The 20,637-nt window shown below is 48.3% G+C and overlaps 1 protein-coding gene across 17 annotated transcripts in view; it reads left to right on the top strand.

The window, feature by feature from the left end:
- The window catches only part of DLG4 (discs large MAGUK scaffold protein 4), a gene marked incomplete at its 5' end in the record, with an annotated part of 134,652 nt that extends 121,677 nt beyond the window's left edge, over positions 1-12,975 (top strand). For all 17 annotated transcript variants that reach the window (XM_081835645.1, XM_081835643.1, XM_081835633.1 and 14 more), the window contains 9 exons: positions 1,366-1,542; positions 1,649-1,685; positions 3,763-3,790; positions 4,564-4,611; positions 4,811-4,912; positions 5,053-5,225; positions 5,871-5,980; positions 7,923-8,014; positions 10,382-12,975. In XM_081835645.1, coding sequence (XP_081691771.1) covers positions 1,366-1,542; positions 1,649-1,685; positions 3,763-3,790; positions 4,564-4,611; positions 4,811-4,912; positions 5,053-5,225; positions 5,871-5,980; positions 7,923-8,014; positions 10,382-10,488 — 874 coding nt within the window. In that variant the 3' untranslated portion in view covers positions 10,489-12,975. The remainder of the gene's footprint in view (positions 1-1,365; positions 1,543-1,648; positions 1,686-3,762; positions 3,791-4,563; positions 4,612-4,810; positions 4,913-5,052; positions 5,226-5,870; positions 5,981-7,922; positions 8,015-10,381) is intronic.
- Between the last annotated feature and the right edge of the window lie 7,662 nt (positions 12,976-20,637).

Below are 20,637 nucleotides of genomic sequence, written 5' to 3'. Positions count from 1 at the left end.
CCCTGGTCTGTGCTGATGGGAGTTGGAGTCTTCCAACAACTTCTGAGTGACCACAGATTAGCCCTCCATAAAGTAAGTACAGTGGTACCTCGGGTTAAGTACTTAATTCGTTCCGGAGGTCTGTTCTTAACCTGAAACTGTACTTAACCAGAAGCACCACTTTAGCTAATGGGATCTCCTGCTGCCGCCGCGCTGCCGGAGCACTATTTCTGTTCTTATCCTGAAGCAAAGTTCTTAACCCGAGGTACTATTTCTGGGTTAGCAGAGTCTGTAAGCTGAAGTGTATGTAACCTGAAGCATATGTAACCCGAGGTACCACTGTACTGCAAATATCCCCAGGCCACCCAAGCAATTCTGTCAATGCAGAAAATGTTCCCTTTCAGAATTTACATACCGTGTTCCCTCTGGATCAGCTGTTGCCCACCCTTTTGGACTAGTGGGCACATTTCAAATTTTGGGAGAGTGCTGGGGCTGCCAATCACAAAGTGGCTTCCATTGACATAACACAAAATGGCTGCCATTGAGAACGTGGCATAATGCAGAATTAGAGAGACAACAACCACCCCAGACAACCTTATGCAGGAAGTCATCTCTGTCCTGATTGTGGACACTTAAAACAACACGATACCTCTTTAGACCCTCATGGTTTGCCCCAAAGCATCTTGGGAAGTGCAGTTTGTTAAAGGTGGTGAGGGATGTAAGGAGACCCCCATTCTCCTCCAATAGCAGGGGTTCCCAGAGTTCCCCATGAAGAGAGATTGACTGTTAAACCACTATGAATCTGAAGAGGGGGGTAGGTGGGGAATCTCCTAACAGTTCTCACCAACCTCAAAGAACCAAAGTGCTCATAATTTGTCAGGGTCTGCCATGACTGTTTAAATTAGCTTCAGACTGCATTAATAATAATAATAATAATAATAATAATAATTTATTATTTATAACCCGCCCATCTGGCTGAGTCTCCCCAGCCACTCTGAGCAGCTCCCAATCAGCTCCCAATCACATGTTAAAAACAATACAGCATTAAATATTAAAAACTTCCCTAAACAGGGCTGCCTTCAGATGTCTTTTAAAAATAGGATAACTGCTTATTTCCTTGACTCCTGATGGGAGGGCGTTCCACAGGGCGGGCGCCACTACCGAGAAGGCCCTCTGTCTGGTTCCCTGTAGCCTCACTTCTCGCAATGAGGGAACCGCCAGAAGGCCCTCGGCGCATGGTGTAAATGTGACCCCAGCCCAGAAGGCTCTGGCTGCACCTCCTGTTGGGTCTCCCTGCCTTCTGCCCCCTACCATTTCCAATGGGCACCAGCTCCCACTGCTCCCGTCTTCACCCCCGGCCAACCTCCTCTCCCTCCCAACTCCCAGGGCGCTCTTTGACTATGATAAGACCAAGGACTGCGGTTTCCTGAGCCAAGCGCTGAGCTTCCACTTTGGCGACGTCCTGCACGTGATTGACGCTTCCGACGAGGAGTGGTGGCAGGCGCGGCGCGTCCATCCAGATGGCGACAGCGATGAGATTGGCTTCATCCCCAGCAAAAGGCGGTATGTGTGAAGGGGTCTTGGCAGTTGGGGGTGGGATCAGAGGGAAGCTGTTTGTGCCGGTGCCCTAAGCCTCCGCCCTCTGTTTGTGTCTCTCTTTCTCTCGCAGGGTCGAGCGACGGGAATGGACACGGCTAAAAGCAAAGGTAACTCATGCTCCATCCCTCTCTTGTTGGTGGAAGCTGAAAAAAGGCACTCTTGTGTGCGTGTGTGAAAGAGGGAGAACTTCATCCTGATGAAAAAGCTTCCCACTTGCACCCCAGTGTGCAAGTATGCTTTTTTGGTGTAAACAAATCCTGCGTCCAGTCAGACTTCCCTGCGTGGCTCTGCTGGGGAGCTGACCTGGCAGGAGAGCAGAGTAGCAGCGGTCCTGCGTCCGTGTGAGATGAGGGATAAATCAAGTCCAAAGACAGTTCGGTTCTTATCTCTAGAAGCGTTTATTTACAAAGCAGTAAATCCATCAGAAACCTCCGACATTCTCTGTGCTCCAAAAGCACACACACAGCCTCCGAGCTGAGCTGCGTCTCAGGCAGAAGCGAAAGCAAGTCTGAACAGTGACACAGACTGTGACGCACTTCTCTGCATTGAGCTCCTCCCAGATACAGGACACCACGGAGTTTTAACCCTGTCAGTTCCAAACTCCACATGCTTCGTCTTCTCACACACGCAGCGGGCGCCATTTCAACACAAGGCAGATCCCCACATGCAGGGAACTGGACCTGCCAATCAACTCGCTTGTCTCCATCCCTAGCCTCTAGGCCAGCCTTCCACAATTTCTCACCCTCCGCCATGGGCATAGCCAGGATTTTTGTTAGAGGGGGAGTAGAACCTCAGATTTGTATTGATTTGTATTGATTTAGGAGGGGCAGCTAACCCTTGCCCCCCCCCCACCGGCTACGCCCATGCCTTACACATATTTTGGAGTACAGCTCCCATTTTAGCCCCACCATCCTATGGCTGCACTGGCTGTTCAAGATGGAAGTTGTAATCCAAAGCAGCTGGAAGGTTCCAGGTTAGAGAAGACTGGGCTAACGAAATTCCCTTCCTCTCCCACTGTTGTATCCAAATGACTGGCATTCAGAAGAGTGGTGTGTGTTTTGCCTGGAGAAGAGTGGATTAAGAGGTGTCATGATAACCACACGTTTGAGGGGCACATCTTGGAAGGATCATAGCTCAGGAGTAGAGAATCTGCTTCACCTGCAGAATGTGCCAGGTTTAGTCCCCGACAGCATCACCAGGTAGGGCTGAGAATGCCCTTGGCCTGAAATGCTGGAGGGCCTTTGCCAGTCAGTGTGGACAATGCTGAGCTAGATGGACCAGCGGTCAGATTCAGTAGAAATCCTTTTTTCCACACATCTTTTTCTACGGCTCCAGATTGTAGGACCTGAATCAGCCTCTTAGGAAGGGGATTTTGGCTAAACATTAGGCAGAACTTCCTGGCTATATGACTGATTTGACAGTGAAACAGACTGCCTCACAAGGTGGCAGAGTCTCCTTGGTGAAGAAGTTCTCAAAGAGAGGCTCGAGTAGAGAGGCTGGAGTAGATGACCCTCGAGGCCCCTCCCAGCTCTGGGCTCCTGCAGGAAGTACGTTTCCTCCATCAACTGGTTTAATCCAGTTTTCAAGCTGTCCAATTTGGGGGCCGTGGATGCCTCTTTTAGGAGCGGATCCCATAAGCAAGTTAAGGCACAGTGTGAGGGTCGTGTTTCTTTTTCTTTGTCCTGAATCTGCTGCCAGTTTCTTCAGATAACCTTGAGCTCCATTGTGGGGTTCCTGTGTTTGTGTGTTACATAACAAAAATGGAGATTCAGCACTTGCATGAATTATGGAAATGAAATAGTTGTTTCATTATCCTCCTGCTTCTCAGCCCCCCAAAAGTCTCCCAGGGCAGCTTACAAATGCCATTTGTTTATTTTGTCTAAGTTACAAGGGCCTTGCTTTTCCACTCCTGTCCATCCTGGGGATGGTCCCCAGAGTCAACGTGAGCTACTTTTGTAGTGTCTATTCTGACCCTAAAATTTCCTGGCATCCCTCTGGGGGCTGAGATAAGAGCCCCACCCCATCTCCCTGTTTGGTAACTCTTGCATTTAAACACAGGGGTGGGGGTGCTTCTGCTGGTGCCCCCCATACTGACAGAAATTCCAAGACTAATTGGTTCTTCCTTCTGCCTCTTTCTTTCTTTCTTTCTTTCTTTCTTTCTTTCTTTCTTTCTTCTCCTTCCAGGATCGGGTGCCGGGATCAGGCTCTCAAGGTGGGTGTCTGTTTCTTGGGTGCCCATCCCCAACTTGGCTCCTTTTTGCCCTACTACTTCCATTGGCCCCTAGCACCATCATCTGCCCATACTGACCGGGGACTGATGGGAATTGTAGTGCAAAACAGCTGTAGGGCACCAGGTTGAGGAAAGATGCTCCAGGCCTTCCTCTTCACTCTTCCCGCCCCCAACCTGTCCTTTGAGAAATATTTCCATGCTTTGAAATCCAAAAGAGTGGGAGCTCCCCCCCTTCCTTTCTCCCTTCTCTCTCCACACCATTTTATTTATTTCTACTTTTATATATCAGGGCCTTTCCTCCAAGGAACTTGAAGTGGCATGTGCAGTTCTTCCCCCTTTCCCATATGATCCTCACAACAACCCTGTGAGGTAGATTTGACTGAGAGACAGTGAGTGGCCCAAAGCCACCAAGTCAGCTTCATGGCCGAGGGGATTTCAACCATGGTTCTCCTAGGTCTTAAAGTGACTCTCTACGCCACACTGGCTCTGAACTTGCCCCTAGTTCCCTGTTGCTCTAGAGCAGCCTTCCCAAACCTGACACCCTCCAGATGGGTTTTGGCCTACAATTCCTATCAGCCCCCATCGTCATTTGGCTGTGCTGGCTGGGGTCTGCTGAGAATTGAACCCCGAACATTTGGAGGGCACCAGTTTGGGGAAGGCCCTTTGTAGTTTGCTGTTTCCCCTGTTAAGGAGCAGTTGTTCTGGGGCTTAGGTTGAACAGGTTGTACTTAACAGCCTCCTTCTTTCCCTTCCAGGTCGAGAAGATGCTGTCTTGAGCTATGAAACCGTTGTACAAATGGAAGGTGAGAACCCTAACCCCTTCCCTTCCTCAGCCCTGAATTATTATTGATGTTGTTGTTTGTACAATGAGGAAGGCTCAGAAGCTCACCCATTGCTTTGTGGTTGGTTGTAATCAACTGACGGTTTCAATTTCCCTTTTTTGAGTTGTGTTCTCCACCAGCACAGACCATTTCCCATTTCTTTGGGTTTTTCCACCCCTAGTTCACTACGCTCGACCCATCATTATCCTGGGCCCCACTAAGGACCGAGTCAACGATGACCTCCTCTCGGAGTTCCCTGACAAATTTGGCTCCTGTGTCCCACGTGAGTCTGACGGGGTCCCTATCCCTGCCCCAAGATAAAATTAGGGGAGGGGGAGGATTTCTGCTTCAGGAGGAAGCCTTGGCTTGGGCTACTCTTGCTCCCCTGTGCTTGACAGAGACTCCCCACTCCCGCTTCTGCAGACACCACTCGGCCGAAACGGGAGTACGAAGTGGATGGGCGGGACTACCATTTTGTTGCCTCACGGGAGAAGATGGAGAAGGACATTCAGAGCCACAAGTTCATCGAGGCCGGCCAGTACAACAGCCACCTGTACGGGACGAGCGTCCAGTCAGTGCGCGAGGTGGCTGAGCAGGTAGGCCGGAAGTGGAGAGTCGAAGAATCACACAAATGCCAGAGTTTTTGAGAAATCGTTCCGTGGTAGAGCACCTGCTTTGCATGCAGAATGTCCAAAGTTCAGTCCCCAGCAGGGACTGTGAGAGACTCCTACCTGATACTGAGGAAAGCAACTCAGCATAGACAATATTGAACTAGATAGACCATTGACGGAGTAGGCAACTTCCTGGGTCTTCCTCCCCCTAACAGAAAGGTTTGGACAAAGCAAGCAGGGAGAGGTTACCAAAACTCAAGAGTCCATTGATATTGAGACGCTCTCCAGCAGCACGCAACCAGGGTCTTGCTCAGTGCTAACGCACCAGACTCAAATTATCCCCTTCCCCTGACTAGGTGTCTGGGGGCTGGTTGTTATAGGGGGGCGGGTAGCAGAGGATCCCTGAAGGTTGACATCCACAATATGCTGTGTATATCCCCTCAATTGTGTTTGGGCGGCTGGGGGGGACAGAACAGGCGATTGGCCTGCCAGTGGAGTGGACATTTTTGTCAGGCGGAAACGATTGGGGAGGCCATGGGATAGCTGTGGCTTTGCGTGACCAGTGGGGGCAGAAGTGGAATACAATTTGGTGTTGAAACCTCTTGACCACATTTCTCTCTCCCCGCCCAGGGCAAGCACTGCATTTTGGACGTTTCGGCCAATGCCGTGCGGAGGCTGCAGGCAGCTCAACTTCACCCCATCGCCGTTTTTATCCGGCCACGCTCCCTCGAGAATGTTCTGTGAGTGGCCCCCCGGGGTGGACAGGGGCTGTGGAATAGGGGGCAGGGGCAGGAGGGTATCCACACATCACTTGTCCCACACCTAGGAAGCACAGGGGGGCTGAGAGGTTTTCCGCTTGCCCTGTGCTTCCTGGGTACGGGTACTCCGAGCAGTTTTCCATTTGCCCCGCTGCTTTCACCAAGGATACCCCACTCTTGACCACTGAATCAGAGACAACATTAATCTGTGGAAAACCCGATAGAGTTTTGTTCCAACTCAATGGTAAGAAGCAGATATTCCCAGGGAAAAGTGGTGTGACAAGCAGAAGTGGTGGATGAGCCCTCGGTTGCCATCTTTGCCAGGAGGGTGTAAGATGTTGCACAAAGGTTGGATTGTTCAAGGGGATGGGGATGTGGCCTGAGAACAGCCAAAGCTTTCATTTATCATTCACCATTTATTTACTTAAGGCATTTACTGTATTTTCCGGCGTATAAGACGACTGGACGTATAAGACGACCCCTCAACTTTTCCAGTTAAAATATAGAGTTTGGGATATACTCGCCGTATAAGACTACCCCTCTTCCAAAGCACACCAAATAAAAATTAAAAAACCAGTCTCCAGTCCGGCTCGGAAATCCGCTCCACTTCCCAATGGCCAGGGGCTTCTGGGACCAATTTTCAAGCGTACTTCTGCTTCATCTAGAGAGCTTGGTGTCCTCTGATTTAATTTGCTGTCGTTTTATCCTTTGGTAGGGAGTTGCTGCAGGAGCTGCTGCTGTAGCCAGTGTATAAGACGACCCCCGACTTTTGAGAAGATTTTCCTGGGTTAAAAAGTAGTCTTATACGCCAGAAAATACAGTATATGCTGCTTAACCATGAAGCTCGCTGGGTGACCCTGGCTCAGCCACTGCCTCTTGGTGTTTCCCTGCCTCACAGGGTTGTTGTGGAGATTAAATGAGGAGGAGAGGGGAAACCATGTACACCACACTGAGCTCCTTAGAGGAAAAGTGGGATATAAATGCTATAAATAAACAAGATTAATCCTTAGCATTTCTAAGCAGCACCTAGCAAGACAATCTCCTCCGCGCTGTTGAAGAAAGACAAAATTGTTCAGGGGCTTTTAAGTCTTTGTTTTAAAAAGAGAAGGCAACAAAGGGTACTCCCATGCTGTCACTATTTTCGGGTGGGATTCAGTCACAGACCAGCAAATTCAGGTTGCACAATTATTGGCAAGGTCTTGTGCAACAAACCTGCTCTCCTCTACCCCACCCTCCCTCCCTCCAAAAAGATATATATAGGCGTTTTTCTATAGGGGATGTGGTGGGTGCTTTGAAACAACCTCCCTGCAAACAAATCAGAATGAATGCTCATTCAAAAGGAAAGGCTCAGTGATGGAGCCTTTGCTTTGGAAGCAGAAGGTCGAATCCCCAACAACATTTCCCAGTAGGGCCAGGAGAGACTCCCTGCTTGAAACCCTGGAGAGCCACTGCTGCTGGTCAGTCTAGGCAGCAGCTGGCTGGGGCTGATGGGAGTTGTAGTCCCAAGCTGCTGGAGGGCACCACCTTGGGAAAGGCCGGATTGGGTGCATTAATGGAAGCAGGCAAGGGATAGCCGTTGTGATGTCTAAAGAGAACCTCCAAATATATCCTGTCAACACCAGTTGCTGTGGAGCAGCCACTAGAGAGGGTTTTCCCCTTCATGTCCTATTTAGTGAGATTTACAGAAGCATCTGGTTGGCCACAGGGTGGGAACCAGGCTGTCCCAAGCTGGTTCCCCAAATAGCAGAAGCAGGTGTGTACACACACACACACACACACACACACACACACACACACTGTGTGCACACCCAAAGCACAGGGGGGAAACCCAGCAGAATACAGGCAGGTGGAAGAGACAGCTTTGGGGTTGCACAATCTTCGTAATCACTTTGTGTCCTCTTTCCCCCCCTTCCTTCTTCTCCAGAGAAATTAACAAGCGGATAACAGAGGAGCAGGCGCGGAAAGCCTTCGACAGAGCTACAAAACTGGAGCAGGAATTTACAGAGTGCTTCTCGGGTAGGTCACCTCCTGCCCCCTCTTGTTTTCCGAACCATCAGCTCCGGGCACAATTCACAGAAGGCTTAAGTCAGCGGCGGGGGTGGTGGTGGAGGGGAGCCTCAAGCTGCTTTTGGGGTTTTCAGAGAAGGGAAGTAGCTCATTGGTGAAAGCATCTAACCTTGTGTGCAGAAGGTCCCAGATTTAATCCCTGACAGTGTCTCCAGGTAAGATTTGGGAATGTCCACTGCCTGGAAGTCTGGAGTGCCACTGCTGCCAGTCACTGTGCACATCAGAACATGGAAAGAACCCTGCAGCTGGAACAGGTCAAAGGGGAACCATTTAGTCCAGCACTCAGTTCTCAGAAGTGGCCAACCATGGGAAAACCACAAGCAGGATCTGAGCACAACAGCACTCTCCTTAACTGTGATTGCCAGCGGGCATAGCCATTGTGATTAGTAACCAGTAGCGGCTGCTGTGGTCTAAACCACAGAACCTAGGGCTTGCCGATCAGAAGGTCGGCGGTTTGAATCCCCGCGACGGGGTGAGCTCCCGTTGCTCGGTCCCTGCTCCTGCCAACCTAGCAGTTCGAAAGCACGTCAAAGTGCAAGTAGATAAATAGGTAAGGTAAACGGTGTTTCTGTGCACTGCTCTGGTTCGCCAGAAGTGGCTTAGTCATGCTGGCCACATGACCCGGAAGAACTGTCTGCGGACAAACACCGGCTCCCTCGGCCAGTAAAGCAAGATGAACGCCACAACCCCAGAGTTGTTCACGACTGGACTTAACTGTCAGGGGTCCTTAACCTTTACCTTTTAGCGGCCTCATCCTCCAGTGTACCTATGATTTCCTCCTATTGGAAGGAGCTTCAGCAGCTATCTAATTCCTCCCCACTGTAGGAATTGTGGGCATATAATTCATGCAGGTGGGTTTGACTTGCATAATCCAAGTTTGTCCCTTAACCAAGGCCACAGTGTGAGCTTCAAGGATGGGCCTACATCCAACGAAGTGGACTGTAGCCCACGAAAGCTTATGCCACAACAGTTTTGTTAGTCTTTAAGGTGCCACAAGACTCTTGATGTATCCAGGCCAGAGCAGAGATGGTGGGGCCAATTGGCATGAGGCCTAATCCAAGTCCCCTGGTAGAGGCAAAGGGGGACCCTTTGGCCTACATTTCCCATATGGTGGGCCTCTGACCAGCTCTGCACAGCCCTGGATGTATCTGCTGCAACAAAATAAAAAAATTCCTTCCAGTAGCACCTTAAAGACCAACTAAGTTAGTTCTTGGTATGAGCTTTTGTGTGCATGCACACTTCTTCAGATAGAAGAGTCGTCAACAGGCTCATCACAGCTATCTGCCAATCACCCAATCCCACCACCCTTCTGAGTAATACCCCTCCCCACCTTCTCACTATATAGAAGGGTCTGGTGACTTCTGTTTCAGTGTATCTGAAGAAGTGTGCATGCACACGAAAGCTCATACCAAGAACTAACTTAGTTGGTCTTTAAGATGCTACTGGAAGGAATTTTTTTATTTTGTTTTGACTATGGCAGACCAACACGGCTACCTATCTGTATCTGCTACAACAGGCATTCTGGGACTCTTCTCTTGCCAGGAGCTGAATATCAGCTGCTGAGAGCCACAGGAGAGGAGAGAGTGGTGTTTTGCTCAGGTTCTGCCTCCTGTCTTCCCATTGGCTCCCAGTACGTTTCCAAGCACAATTCATAGTGTTGCCGCTGACCTTTAAAGCCCTAAACAGCCTCAGTTCAGTACATCTGAAGGAGCGTCTCCACCCCCATCGTTCTGCCAGGACACTGAGGTCTAGCGCCGAGGGCCTTCTGGCGGTTCCCTCATTGCGAGAAGTGAGGTTACAGGGAACCAGGCAGAGGGCCTTCTTGGTAGTGGGGCGTACCCTGTGGAACGCCCTCCCTTCAGATGTGAAGGAAATAAGCAGATATCCTATCTTTAAAAGACACCTGAAGGCAGCCCTGTTTAGGGAAGTTTTTAATATTTAATTCTGTACTGTTTTAAACATTTGATTGGGAGCCGCCCAGAGTGGCTGGGGAAACTCAGCCAGATGGGCGGGGTATAAATAATAAATTATATTATTATTATTATTATTATTATTATTATTATTATTATTATTATTGAGGCATCTGCTTGGCCACTGTAAGAACAGAATGCTGGACTCGATGTGCCATTGGCCTGATCCAGCAGGGGTCTTAGATCCCGGAAATATCATCAAGATCCCGGAATGAGCCCCTGGCCTTGTTCAGCAGCCAGCCTCTTCTCAATGTTCTTACTAACTGATCTCTCGTGTTCTAAAAGCAACCCCAGACTCTCTCTCTCTTTGACACACTCACCCCTTCTTCTCCCTCTTTCCCCCCAGCCATCGTAGAAGGAGACAGCTTCGAAGAGATCTACCACAAGATCAAAAGAATCATTGAGGAGCTCTCCGGCCCGTACATTTGGATCCCGGCTCGTGAGAGACTTTAGGAGCTTAATGTGAACTGATCTTTCCCGGAAGGGATGGCAAAACCAACCACCACCGAATCTGCGACAGAGCTGTCCTCTCTGGAGAGGGGGACCGACTCTTGTCTCTTGCCACTGAACTTAGCTGTTTGGTTAATATTTTGGGGATGGGTGGGGATGTCTTGGGACAGGCTTCTTTCGTTTCTTCCGTTGACTCTTTAATCTTCTCAATTTTTGTTTTCCTTTTTCCTTTCTTTTTTCTTTTCTTCTTCTTGCGTGATCCGGCTCCCCCACCCCTAATCCTGATTCAAAAGCGCTCCCCTTTTAATTTCTGCAGCAAATGTGGGGCTTTCTTCCATCCCCAACAGCGCTAGCGCATGCATGCTGTCATTTGGGGGGGGCAGGTAGTGGCACAGGGGAAGAATGGGGGGGTTCTTAGATTCTGGTCTGTTTCGTTTTACAAGCAGCAAGGTGGAGGGGAGGCACACGCAGACTCTGAACTCGAAGAGAGAAAGACTGAAACAAACTTACTTGTGGGAGAGAAGAGAGAGATATTTTTTAAGAAAAACTTTCTGCAAATGGAAGCCACTTTTGATGAGTTTACTTTCCAGGACTCCCACCCCCTTTCCCCCAGTGATTCAGAAGAAAAGAAGGGATTGTTGCTGAGGAGTTTTAAAGTTCCCTGACTGTGGTTTGATCATTAGGGCAGAGAAGAGGGATGGGGACTCCGGAGGGTTTTTTAATTTTGGAAGGAGCTGCAACACTGCACACTCGTTAAAAGAATCAAAACAAATTCACCAATCTAAGTTTTCTGCTGTTTAAAAAAATAAAAAAACCTGACTATTTTCCCCTTGGAAGGAAACAAGAGACCTTTTCCCGTTCCTTCCCTCTTTTGTTTTGGCTGAATAATATTCTACGATTGAAACAAGCACAGACCCAGGACTGATGAATCCAAGATAATCCTCGCTTGCAAGAATGGCCTGATGATGACGATGACTTTGGGAGATAATATATCTATATCTATATATCTATATATAGATAGATAGATATTATTTTCAGTTGACTTTTTATCTCTTTTTGATTTTTCTCTTTCATTTCGTTTTGTTTTTTTCCTCTTCAGTGCATGAAGTTTACTTTTGTGGCTTCAAAATTTAGCAGAAAAAGGATAACAAAAAATAATAATAACAATAATCATGGAACCATTTTTGCTAATCCAGCAATCTATATTTTTCTTTCTGGGGGAGGGAGAGGAGAGAGAGAGAAAAAGAAGAGAAAGGTTGAAAAAAAAAAAAGGGAAATAGAGTTTTTTTGATGTCCTGTGACTATTTTTTGGGGTCATATCAAGTATTTTGGTGCGGCTGTGCGTGATGTATGAAAAAAAAATACACAGAGGAGAACAGTTTAGTGGGTGGGAGATATATTTCAGAGGGCTGTTTTAAGTTCACTTTGAAGATTTTAATTTCCAAATCTAATGGATTAATTATTATTTTTTGTATATAAAGAAAAAAACAGAGATTGGACTTGGGGGTTGGGGGAGTTGGAGATATTTAGCCCCAACCCCACTGCTCCAGCCACTGCTGGCCCCCGGCAAGACACAAAACTCTCCAAAAGTTAGCCTGTCGGGGGTAAGGAGGAAGGTGCCGGGTCAAACTTCTACTCTAGGAAGGAAGAGCTGCTGGTGTGTCAGTGGAGAAGTTTATTTCTGTAGCTGCTGCGAAGTTAAGCAACACAGATTCTGCTCCAAACACTTGAACTAAGCTTCCGCTCGAACCAGGTTCTCCCCTGCCCCACCCTCCGAAAGCAAGCCTCACCCTGACCGTTCATAGAAATAATTTTTAAAATGACAGGGGTTGAATCTGACATTTTAATTATGCCTGAAAAGCATATGTTGGACCTGGTCCAAAGGCTGGCTACCACCCCCCCACCCCACCGCCCAAGGAGCGCAAATGTCTTTTTCTTTTAACAACCGCTGAATTGAGGCAAAAAACAAGGATAATCTACAGAAAACAAAGGGAAAGATGCAGCTGGAATGGAGGGACAGAGCACAAGGATACCAGTGTGCTTGGAGGGGGGGTGGGGCATCCCAGGGCTGTGTTTGCCCCCCCCCCAAGTTGTCCCAGCTCACACGACTAAATATGCCAATTCACCCACAGGCCAATGGGGTAAAGCTGGGGGGGGGGGGTTTACCCTGGGGAAACTGCCGATCCATGGCAAGATGGCGGCTGGCAGATGTGGCCTCTGATCCTGATTTAAACAGTTTGATCTGGCCCTCTGCGCCCCCTCTTCAGGCCCTTCTCAAAAGTGTGCCGTTTCCAGCAGGGCATGCCCAGGCTCCTGAACTCCCTGGGTTTTCAAAGAGGGCCCAGAAGGGATCGGACACTTTGCCTCTCTTCTCCTTGCCCCCCCCCTCCCCTCCCAGTAACGCTCGCTGAACACAATGGGTGCCTCCCGTCACACTGATTTGTTAAGGGCTTTCCTCCCAAGGGAATGGGGTTCCTGGTGCCAACCCCCTCCCCCCCCCAAAAAAAAACCCCACACCAGTGTGTTGGCATGGAAGGGGTTGGTCAGACGAAAAAGGTTCTTCCCCCTCCCCTGGGGCATTATTTAAAAAAAACAAAACAGGATGTAATTGGAGGTTGTTTCTTGCTAGGGGCCACGTGAAGTTTGTTTGGGGTGGGCGGGTGGGTGGGGAGATATAAGAGTATTTTGCATAGAAATATTATCGCCTTCGGCAACGAATAATTAAAAACCAATGAAAAACCCATGTGCTTGTGTGGCTGTGTGATTTGCCTCAGGCGGGGAAGAGGAGGAATAGTTGTGTTAACTTCAGAATCACTTCTGTTTTCTTCCTAAATACCAGGGGTGGCCAACTCCCAAGGGACTGCGATCTACTCACAAAGACTGGCAGTTATCTACTCCCTTTTTGGAGGTTCAGGTCAAAGTGGTTGAGCATTTTTTAGGGAGGACGCGGGTGGCGCTGTGGTCTAAATAACAGAGCCTAGGGCTTGTGGATCGGAAGGTCGGCAGTTCGAATCCCCGTGATGGGGTGAGCTCCCATTGTTCGGTCCCTGCTCCTGCCAACCTAGCAGTTCGAAAGCACGTCAAAGTGCAAGTAGATAAATAGGTACTGCTCCAGCGGGAAGATAAACGGCGTTTCCGTGTGCTGCTCTGGTTTGCCAGAAGTGGCTTAGTCCTGCTGTCCACATGACCCGGAAGCTGTACGCCGGCTCCCTCGGCCAATAAAGCGAGATGAGCGCCGCAACCCCAGAGTTGGCCACAGCTGGACCTAATGGTCAGGGGTCCCTTTACCTTTTTAAACCCCATTTTTTTTTGGGGGGGGGGTTCATGGCAAAAGTGTTGAGCTGGGGTAACCAGTGATCTACCCATCTACTGGTACATCACGATCTACCTATTGGATGTGCCTGCTATATACCGTATTTTTCGCTCTATAAGACGCACCAGACCACAAGACGCACCTAGTTTTTGGAGGAGGAAAACAAGAAAAAAAAATTCTGAATCTCAGAAGCCAGAACAGCAAGAGAGATCGCTGCACAGTGAAAGCAGCAATCCCTCTTGTTGTTCTGGCTTCTGGGATAGCTGCGCAGCCTGCATTCGCTCCATAAGACATTTCCCCTTACTTTTTAGGAGGGAAAAAGTGAGTCGTATAGAGCAAAAAATACGGTACATAAGAATGTAAGGTGTCATCACGCTCTGCAATTTTCATGGCTGCCACTAGGTGGCCACACCAACTGCAGCATGCAGGGGAGCAGGCTGGTCCAGGGGAACTGGCTCCCTCCATTAAATGGACCTGCAGCAATGTTGAGGGGTGGGTTTAATTTACACCATAGTTTTGCAAGCTGCTGTGTGAAGCACCTTCCCCCTCAGTGCCTGCAATGAGATTTAATTGGGGGCAGGAAAAAGCCCTTCACACAGTCATTTAGCAAGCAGCTCTGTGCAGCGTGACGCGTACAATGATAGCAAACTCAAGTTCTCAGGGCCAATGGCTACTGTCATCCCAGTGGGACCTCTGGAAAACAAGAACATAGGAGGAGCCCTGCAGCTGGATCAGGCCACAGATGATGCATCTACTCATGGTGGCCATCCAGGTGTTCAGAGGGATGCAGATTTGAATGTGGAGGTGTGAATCGGGTGTGTGCTGCTGATGCTGCTGCTGGGAATTGTAGTCCAATTCCCCAGGGGCCCCCAGGTTTGGAATGGTTGGTGTCTACGAAGATCATAAATGACCTTATTTGACTTCTCTCACTTAAAAATGAAAGCTGGGCCCTTTTGCATCCCAAACAGAGGAGGCGGTAGGATCCAAATAAACAGTCACTTTTTTGTGCACTTACCGTATTTTTCGCTCTATAAGACGCACCAGACCACAAGACGCACCTAGTTTTTGGAGGAGGAAAACAAGAAAAAAAAAATCTGAATCTCAGAAGCCAGAACAGCAAGAGGGATAGCTGCGCAGCGAAAGCAGCGATCCCTCTTGCTGTTCTGGCTTCTGGGATAGCTGCGCAGCCTGCATTCACTCCATAAGACGCACACACACATTTCCCCTTACTTCTTAGGAGGGAAAAAGCGAGTCTTATAGAGCAAAAAATACGGTAATTTCACTTCTTTTGAAGAAAATGGGAAAAACTTTGTTCCTGACCCTGATCAGCTTTTTTGAAAGCTGAAAATGCTCCCCTGGAGAGAGAGCAAAAGTATGTTGACAGTGCAAAGATCACTTGAGGGGGCCTGGAGAAGGTTGGCGGAAGGGGGCCGAGGGAGTCGATGCATAGAGTTTGTGGGACATCCTGTCCTGTAGACACTGGACAGCTGAAAAGAGGAATTATTATTATTATTATTATTATTATTATTATTATTATTATTATTATTATTTGTACCCCGCCCATCTGGCTGGGTTTCCCCAGCCACTCTGGGCGGCTTCCATAGAAAGCAAAAATACAGTAAAATATCACACATTAAAAACTTCCCTGAACAGGGCTGCCTTAAGATGTCTTCTGAATGTCAGGTAGTTGTTTATCGCTTTGACATCTGGTGGGAGGGCGTTCCACAGGGCGGGCGCCACTACCGAGAAGGCCCTCTGCCTGGTTCCCTGTAGCTTTGCTTCTCGTAATGAGGGAACCACCAGAAGGCCCTCGGCGCTGGACCTCAGAAACGGAAGGACCCGCTTTGTAGTGTCTGCTCCGCAAACCTCCATAGGAGCAATGTGCTTCCATGTTTCTGGAAACTCGTGATAAGGATCCTAGCCAAACCTTGCCAGGAGAGGCCAGCTCTTTTGCAGTAATTCTCTAAAGCGATTGGCTTGTAGCTGTGGACACGAAGGGTGCAATGATCCCACGGTCGATTGCTGGGGAGCAGTCTCATCCACTAGGCAGTCTGATCTTAGATATATGGTAATGTTCATAAGCGTACCAACCAAGCACGTGCATAGATCACAGGAAGACCGACCTGGAACCATTTTGGTTCCTAAACTGAGCAAATTTTTCTCTGCAAGGTCAAAGTGGGAAACCTCTGCATTGTCTCTTTCCTCACAAATCCTCTCTTAAGGGCACATTTAAGATATGAATAGGGTGTGAGCCTGTGACCTGGCTCAGGAACTAAGTATTTATCATTACAAAAGACTGGCCAGGCTACCCAGGAAATCCAATCAAGTAACCTGCCAGACAGGAGATAAACAAGGACAGGAGAAAAACAACATTCAAATTTCTGTTTTAAGACCACATTTTCTGTGATATATGTATGATGTTTCTGGGGGTGGTCTTGATCTACAGGGTGGCAATTTCAAAAGTCTTTATAAGGCCTTGCGTGCCATATTTCTGGGTCCCTCCTCTCTCCTGTGGGTGAGGGGAACTCCCTGTTGCAACAGATCAATAAAGATCAGGCTTACTAGCTGCTTTGCTTCTCAATATTCTCTGGTTGGCCTCTATTATTCTGTCCTACCAACAGGGAACCTATGTAAGGACTCTATATGGGCTCTTGGATACCCCATAAGGGAAAAGGGCAATTTTTGTTTACAACACCCCAAGGAGAGGTGCCTCCTCATGCCCCCTGCCCTGGGGCATGGGAAGAGGATGCCCACAGGGTTAGTGGCCCAGTAGAGACGCAAGAAGGCATCAGAAGAAGGAGGGAAGGAAAGAGAGATGGAGGCCATTGTTGCCTGTGGCACCCCTCACCATCATTCAAGGCACCCCCAGGATGTCTATTTGTCTATTACTCTTTTAAGCCATCCAAGTTGGTGGTCATAACTGACTCCTGTGGCAGGGAGTTCCATAGTTTAACTCTGTGCAGAAGCGCTTTCTACTATCTGCCCTGAATCTTCCAGCATTCAGCTACATGGGACGTCCACAAATTCGACTGTTATGAGAGGGAAATAACAACAACAACAACAACAATTTATTATTTATACCCCGTCCATCTGGCTGGGTTTCTCCATCCACTCTGGGCGGCTTACAACGGAATATTAAAATACAATAACCAATTAAACATTAAAAGCTTCCCTAAACAGGGCTGCCTTCAGATATACTGGGCCTTTGAGGCCGTTTAGGGCTTTCAAAGTCAGCCCCAACACTTTGAATTGTGCTTGGAAATGTACTGGGAGCCAGTGTAGGTCTTTCAAGACCGGTGTTATGTGGTCTCGGCGGCCGCTCCCAGTCCCCAGTCTAGCTGCTGCATTCTGGATTAGTTGCAGTTTCCGGGTCACCTTCAAAGGTAGCCCCACGTAGAGCGCATTGCAGTAGTCCAAGCAAGAGAGAACTAGAGCATGCACCACTCTAGGGAGACAGAAAAGCTTTTCTCTCTTTGCTTTCTGCACCCCACGCATAATTTTATAAACTTCCATCGTGTCATCTCTTACCCGCCTTTTCTCGAGACTGAAAAGCTGTAAATATGGCTCCCTTTCCTCACTGGGAACCTTCCTCCTCCTCTGTCTCAACGTTGCCTTTGTGGAATTCATCAGTGACAGGCTAGAGTTGCGTGTTTCTGCTTGTCATTGGCTCTGACGCCATCTGCTGTTGGCCTCCTGGCCTCCCACCCTACCAGTCGCAAATGGGCACCAGCCACCACCGCCCTAGCAGGACACCACAGGTCAGATCAGACCTCTCTAGCATCCGAGACAGAGATCATCTCGCACCGTCAATGGCTTCTCTGAAGCCCTGACCCAGCCCAAGGCAGAGCTGAGGTGTTGTTGTTGTTGTTTAGTCGTTTAGTCGTGTCCGCCTCTTCGTGACCCCCTGGACCAGAGCACGCCAGGCCCTCCTGTCTTCCGCTGCCTCCCGCAGTTTGGTCAAGCTCACACTGGTAGCTTCGAGAACACTGTCCCACCATCTCGTCCTCTGTCGTCCCCTTCTCCTTGCGCCCTCCATCTTTCCCAGCACCAGGGTCTTTTCCAGGGAGTCTTCTCTTCTCCTGAAGTGGCCAAAGTCTTGGAGCCTCAGCTTCAGGATCCGTCCTTCCAGGTAGCACTCAGGGCTGATTTCCTTCCGAATGGAGAGGTTTGATCTTCTTGCAGTCCATGGGACTCTCAAGAGTCTCCTCCAGCACCAGAATTCAAAAGCATCCATTCTTGGGCGATCAGCCTTCTTTATGGTCCAGCTCTCACTTCCATACATCACTACAGGGAAAACCAGAGCTTTAACTATATGAGTTGAGGTGTAGGTAGCGCAAAAAGAAAAGTGCATTGAGAGGGCATTGTAGTGGGTGACTTAGATTTGAAGGAGCCCAAGCAGTCCTGGACCCCTGAGACGCCCAAGGACTGGTGGCTTTGTTAGTGACCCCCAGACGCATGACTCTGCACTCTGGTTTCCTGCTGAGCGCTTCGTTCATTTAGCAAGATTTATACACTGCTGAATCAGGAAATCTCTATGCAGCTTGCAAAATGTTCATTTCAATTAGCCATCAAAGCAGATTTTATTTTATTTATTTTTTAAAAATATATTTATTAGGCTTTTACAGAAGAAAAAACACATAACAACCAAAAAAGTGAAGAAAAACAAAACATAATCAAAAATACACATAAAACAGATCAGAAAAACAAAATACAGAAAAATAAGATTCCACCCAACAAAGGAAAAATAAAAACTCCAGCTTTTAAATTCATACTTAATTAACTTTCTTTCTTGACTTCCTCACGCCTCCCTTTTTTGTGTTTCTCTTTACCCAATCAGATACAGCAAATCCTTACCCTCTTTCAAAACTCATTTCTAATTATTAGAGTCATTCTATTATGTCTCCAATCTTTCCTCCTTATGTTTAAACACCCTTAACATATTATTTACTTTTGACATAATATAACTTTGGTCTTTCACCCTTTTTCTATTACATTTTTGCATACTATTTCAAACTGTATCACTAATGCCATATTATTATCATATCCAACATCATTTTAACATTCATAAACTTTGCAGTGTTTCTGCAGATAGTCTTTAAACTTCTTCCATTCCTCTTCCACCGATTCTTCTCCCAGGTCTCGGATTCTGCCAGTCATTTCTGCCAACTCCATGTAGTCTATTACTTGCGCCTGCCATTCTTCCAAGGTGGGCAAATCTTGTGTCTTCCAGTACTTTGCGATGAGTATTCTTGCTGCTGTTGTCGCATAGATAAAAAACGTTCTATCTTTCTTTAACACCAATTGGCCGACTTTAAAAATAGTAGACACTTCTAAGAAACAAGATTACAGTGCATTCAAATTACAAGAAACGAGATTCCTATTAAAAATGAGGAAGAACTTTCTGATGGGAAGGGGTGTTTGACGGTGAAATGGACTTCCTTGGAAGATGGGCAGCTGTCTACCAGCTCCATCTGGTACGCAGGACAAGACCCTCCCTGCCTTCTGTCTGTCTCGCCAGAGTGGTGCATGCTCTGGTTATCTCCCGCTTGGACTACTGCCATGCGCTCTATGTGGGGCTACCTTTGAAGGTGACACTTTTGGTTGCCCCAGTTGCAACAAAACATGTCTCTCCCATATCAGTCTCTACAGCCACAACAGGCCCAGTATCCCTGAAGGAGCATCTCCATCCCTATCGTTCTGCCCGGACACTGAGGTCCAGCTCCGAGGGCCTTCTGGCGGTTCCCTCCCTGTGAGAAATGAAACTACAGGAAACCAGGCAGAGGGCCTTCTTGGTGGTGGCAACTGCCCTGTGGAACACCCTCCCGTCAGATGTCAAGGAAATAAACAACTATCTGACTTTTAGAAGACATCTGAAGGCAACCCTGTTTAAGGAAGTTTTTAATGTTTGATGTTTTATTGTGTTTTTAATATTCAGTTGGGAGCTGCCCAGAGTGGCTGAGGAAACCCAGCCAGGTGGGTGGGGTATAAATAATAAATTATTATTATTATTACTACTACCGTGAAGGGAACCTGTACTTCTGAATGTGGTGTTACTCTACAGCCTCCAAGTATCACGGGTGAGAACAGAGATACCCACAGTGGTTGTCTATCAGGGACAGATTTCCTATGCCCTGTGGCAAAAAATGATGGTCACAGCCCTGGAACAATGGCAGAACCTGGGGCACCTTCAAAGAAAGCAGAGCCATCCTCCTTAAAACAGGGTAATTGGAAGGTCTTGCAGGAACGAAACCCAAAAGTGAATTTTGTGTTGTGGGGAGATGGGACGCCCCCTTCTTTTGTGCATCATTATCCTGCTGTTCTGGGACGCGGGTGGCGCTGTGGTCTAAATCACAGAGCCTAGGACTTGCTGATCAGAAGGTTGGCGGTTTGAATCTCCGCGACAGGGTGAGCTCCCGTTGCTCAGTCCCTGCTCCTGCCAACCTAGCAGTTCGAAAGCACGTCAAAGTGCAAGTAGATAAATAGGTACCACTCCAGCGGGAAGGTAAACGGCGTTTCCGTGCGCTGCCCTGGTTCGCCAGAAGCGGCTTAGTCATGCTGGCCACATGACCCGGAAGCTGTACGCCGGCTCCCTCGGCCAGTAATGCGAGATGAGCGCTGCAACCCCAGAGTCGGCCACGACTGGACCTAATGGTCAGGGGTTCCTTTACCTTTATCCTGCTGTTCTATGTGACCGAAAATGACTTCTGTACAGTAGGTGGAACCCTGAATTCTCAGAAGATTACACACAGAAACACACACACAAGAAATTGTTTTTATATCAGCAACTTTCCCCTTGGGGGAAAGAGGAAGCTAGAGCAAAACACTCCCCTTTGTGGTAT

This window comes from Podarcis erhardii, assembly GCF_964252035.2.
Source record: "Podarcis erhardii genome assembly, chromosome: 13".
NCBI classification, from domain to species: domain Eukaryota; kingdom Metazoa; phylum Chordata; class Lepidosauria; order Squamata; family Lacertidae; genus Podarcis; species Podarcis erhardii.
This window is presented reverse-complemented; position numbering and strand designations above follow the sequence as displayed.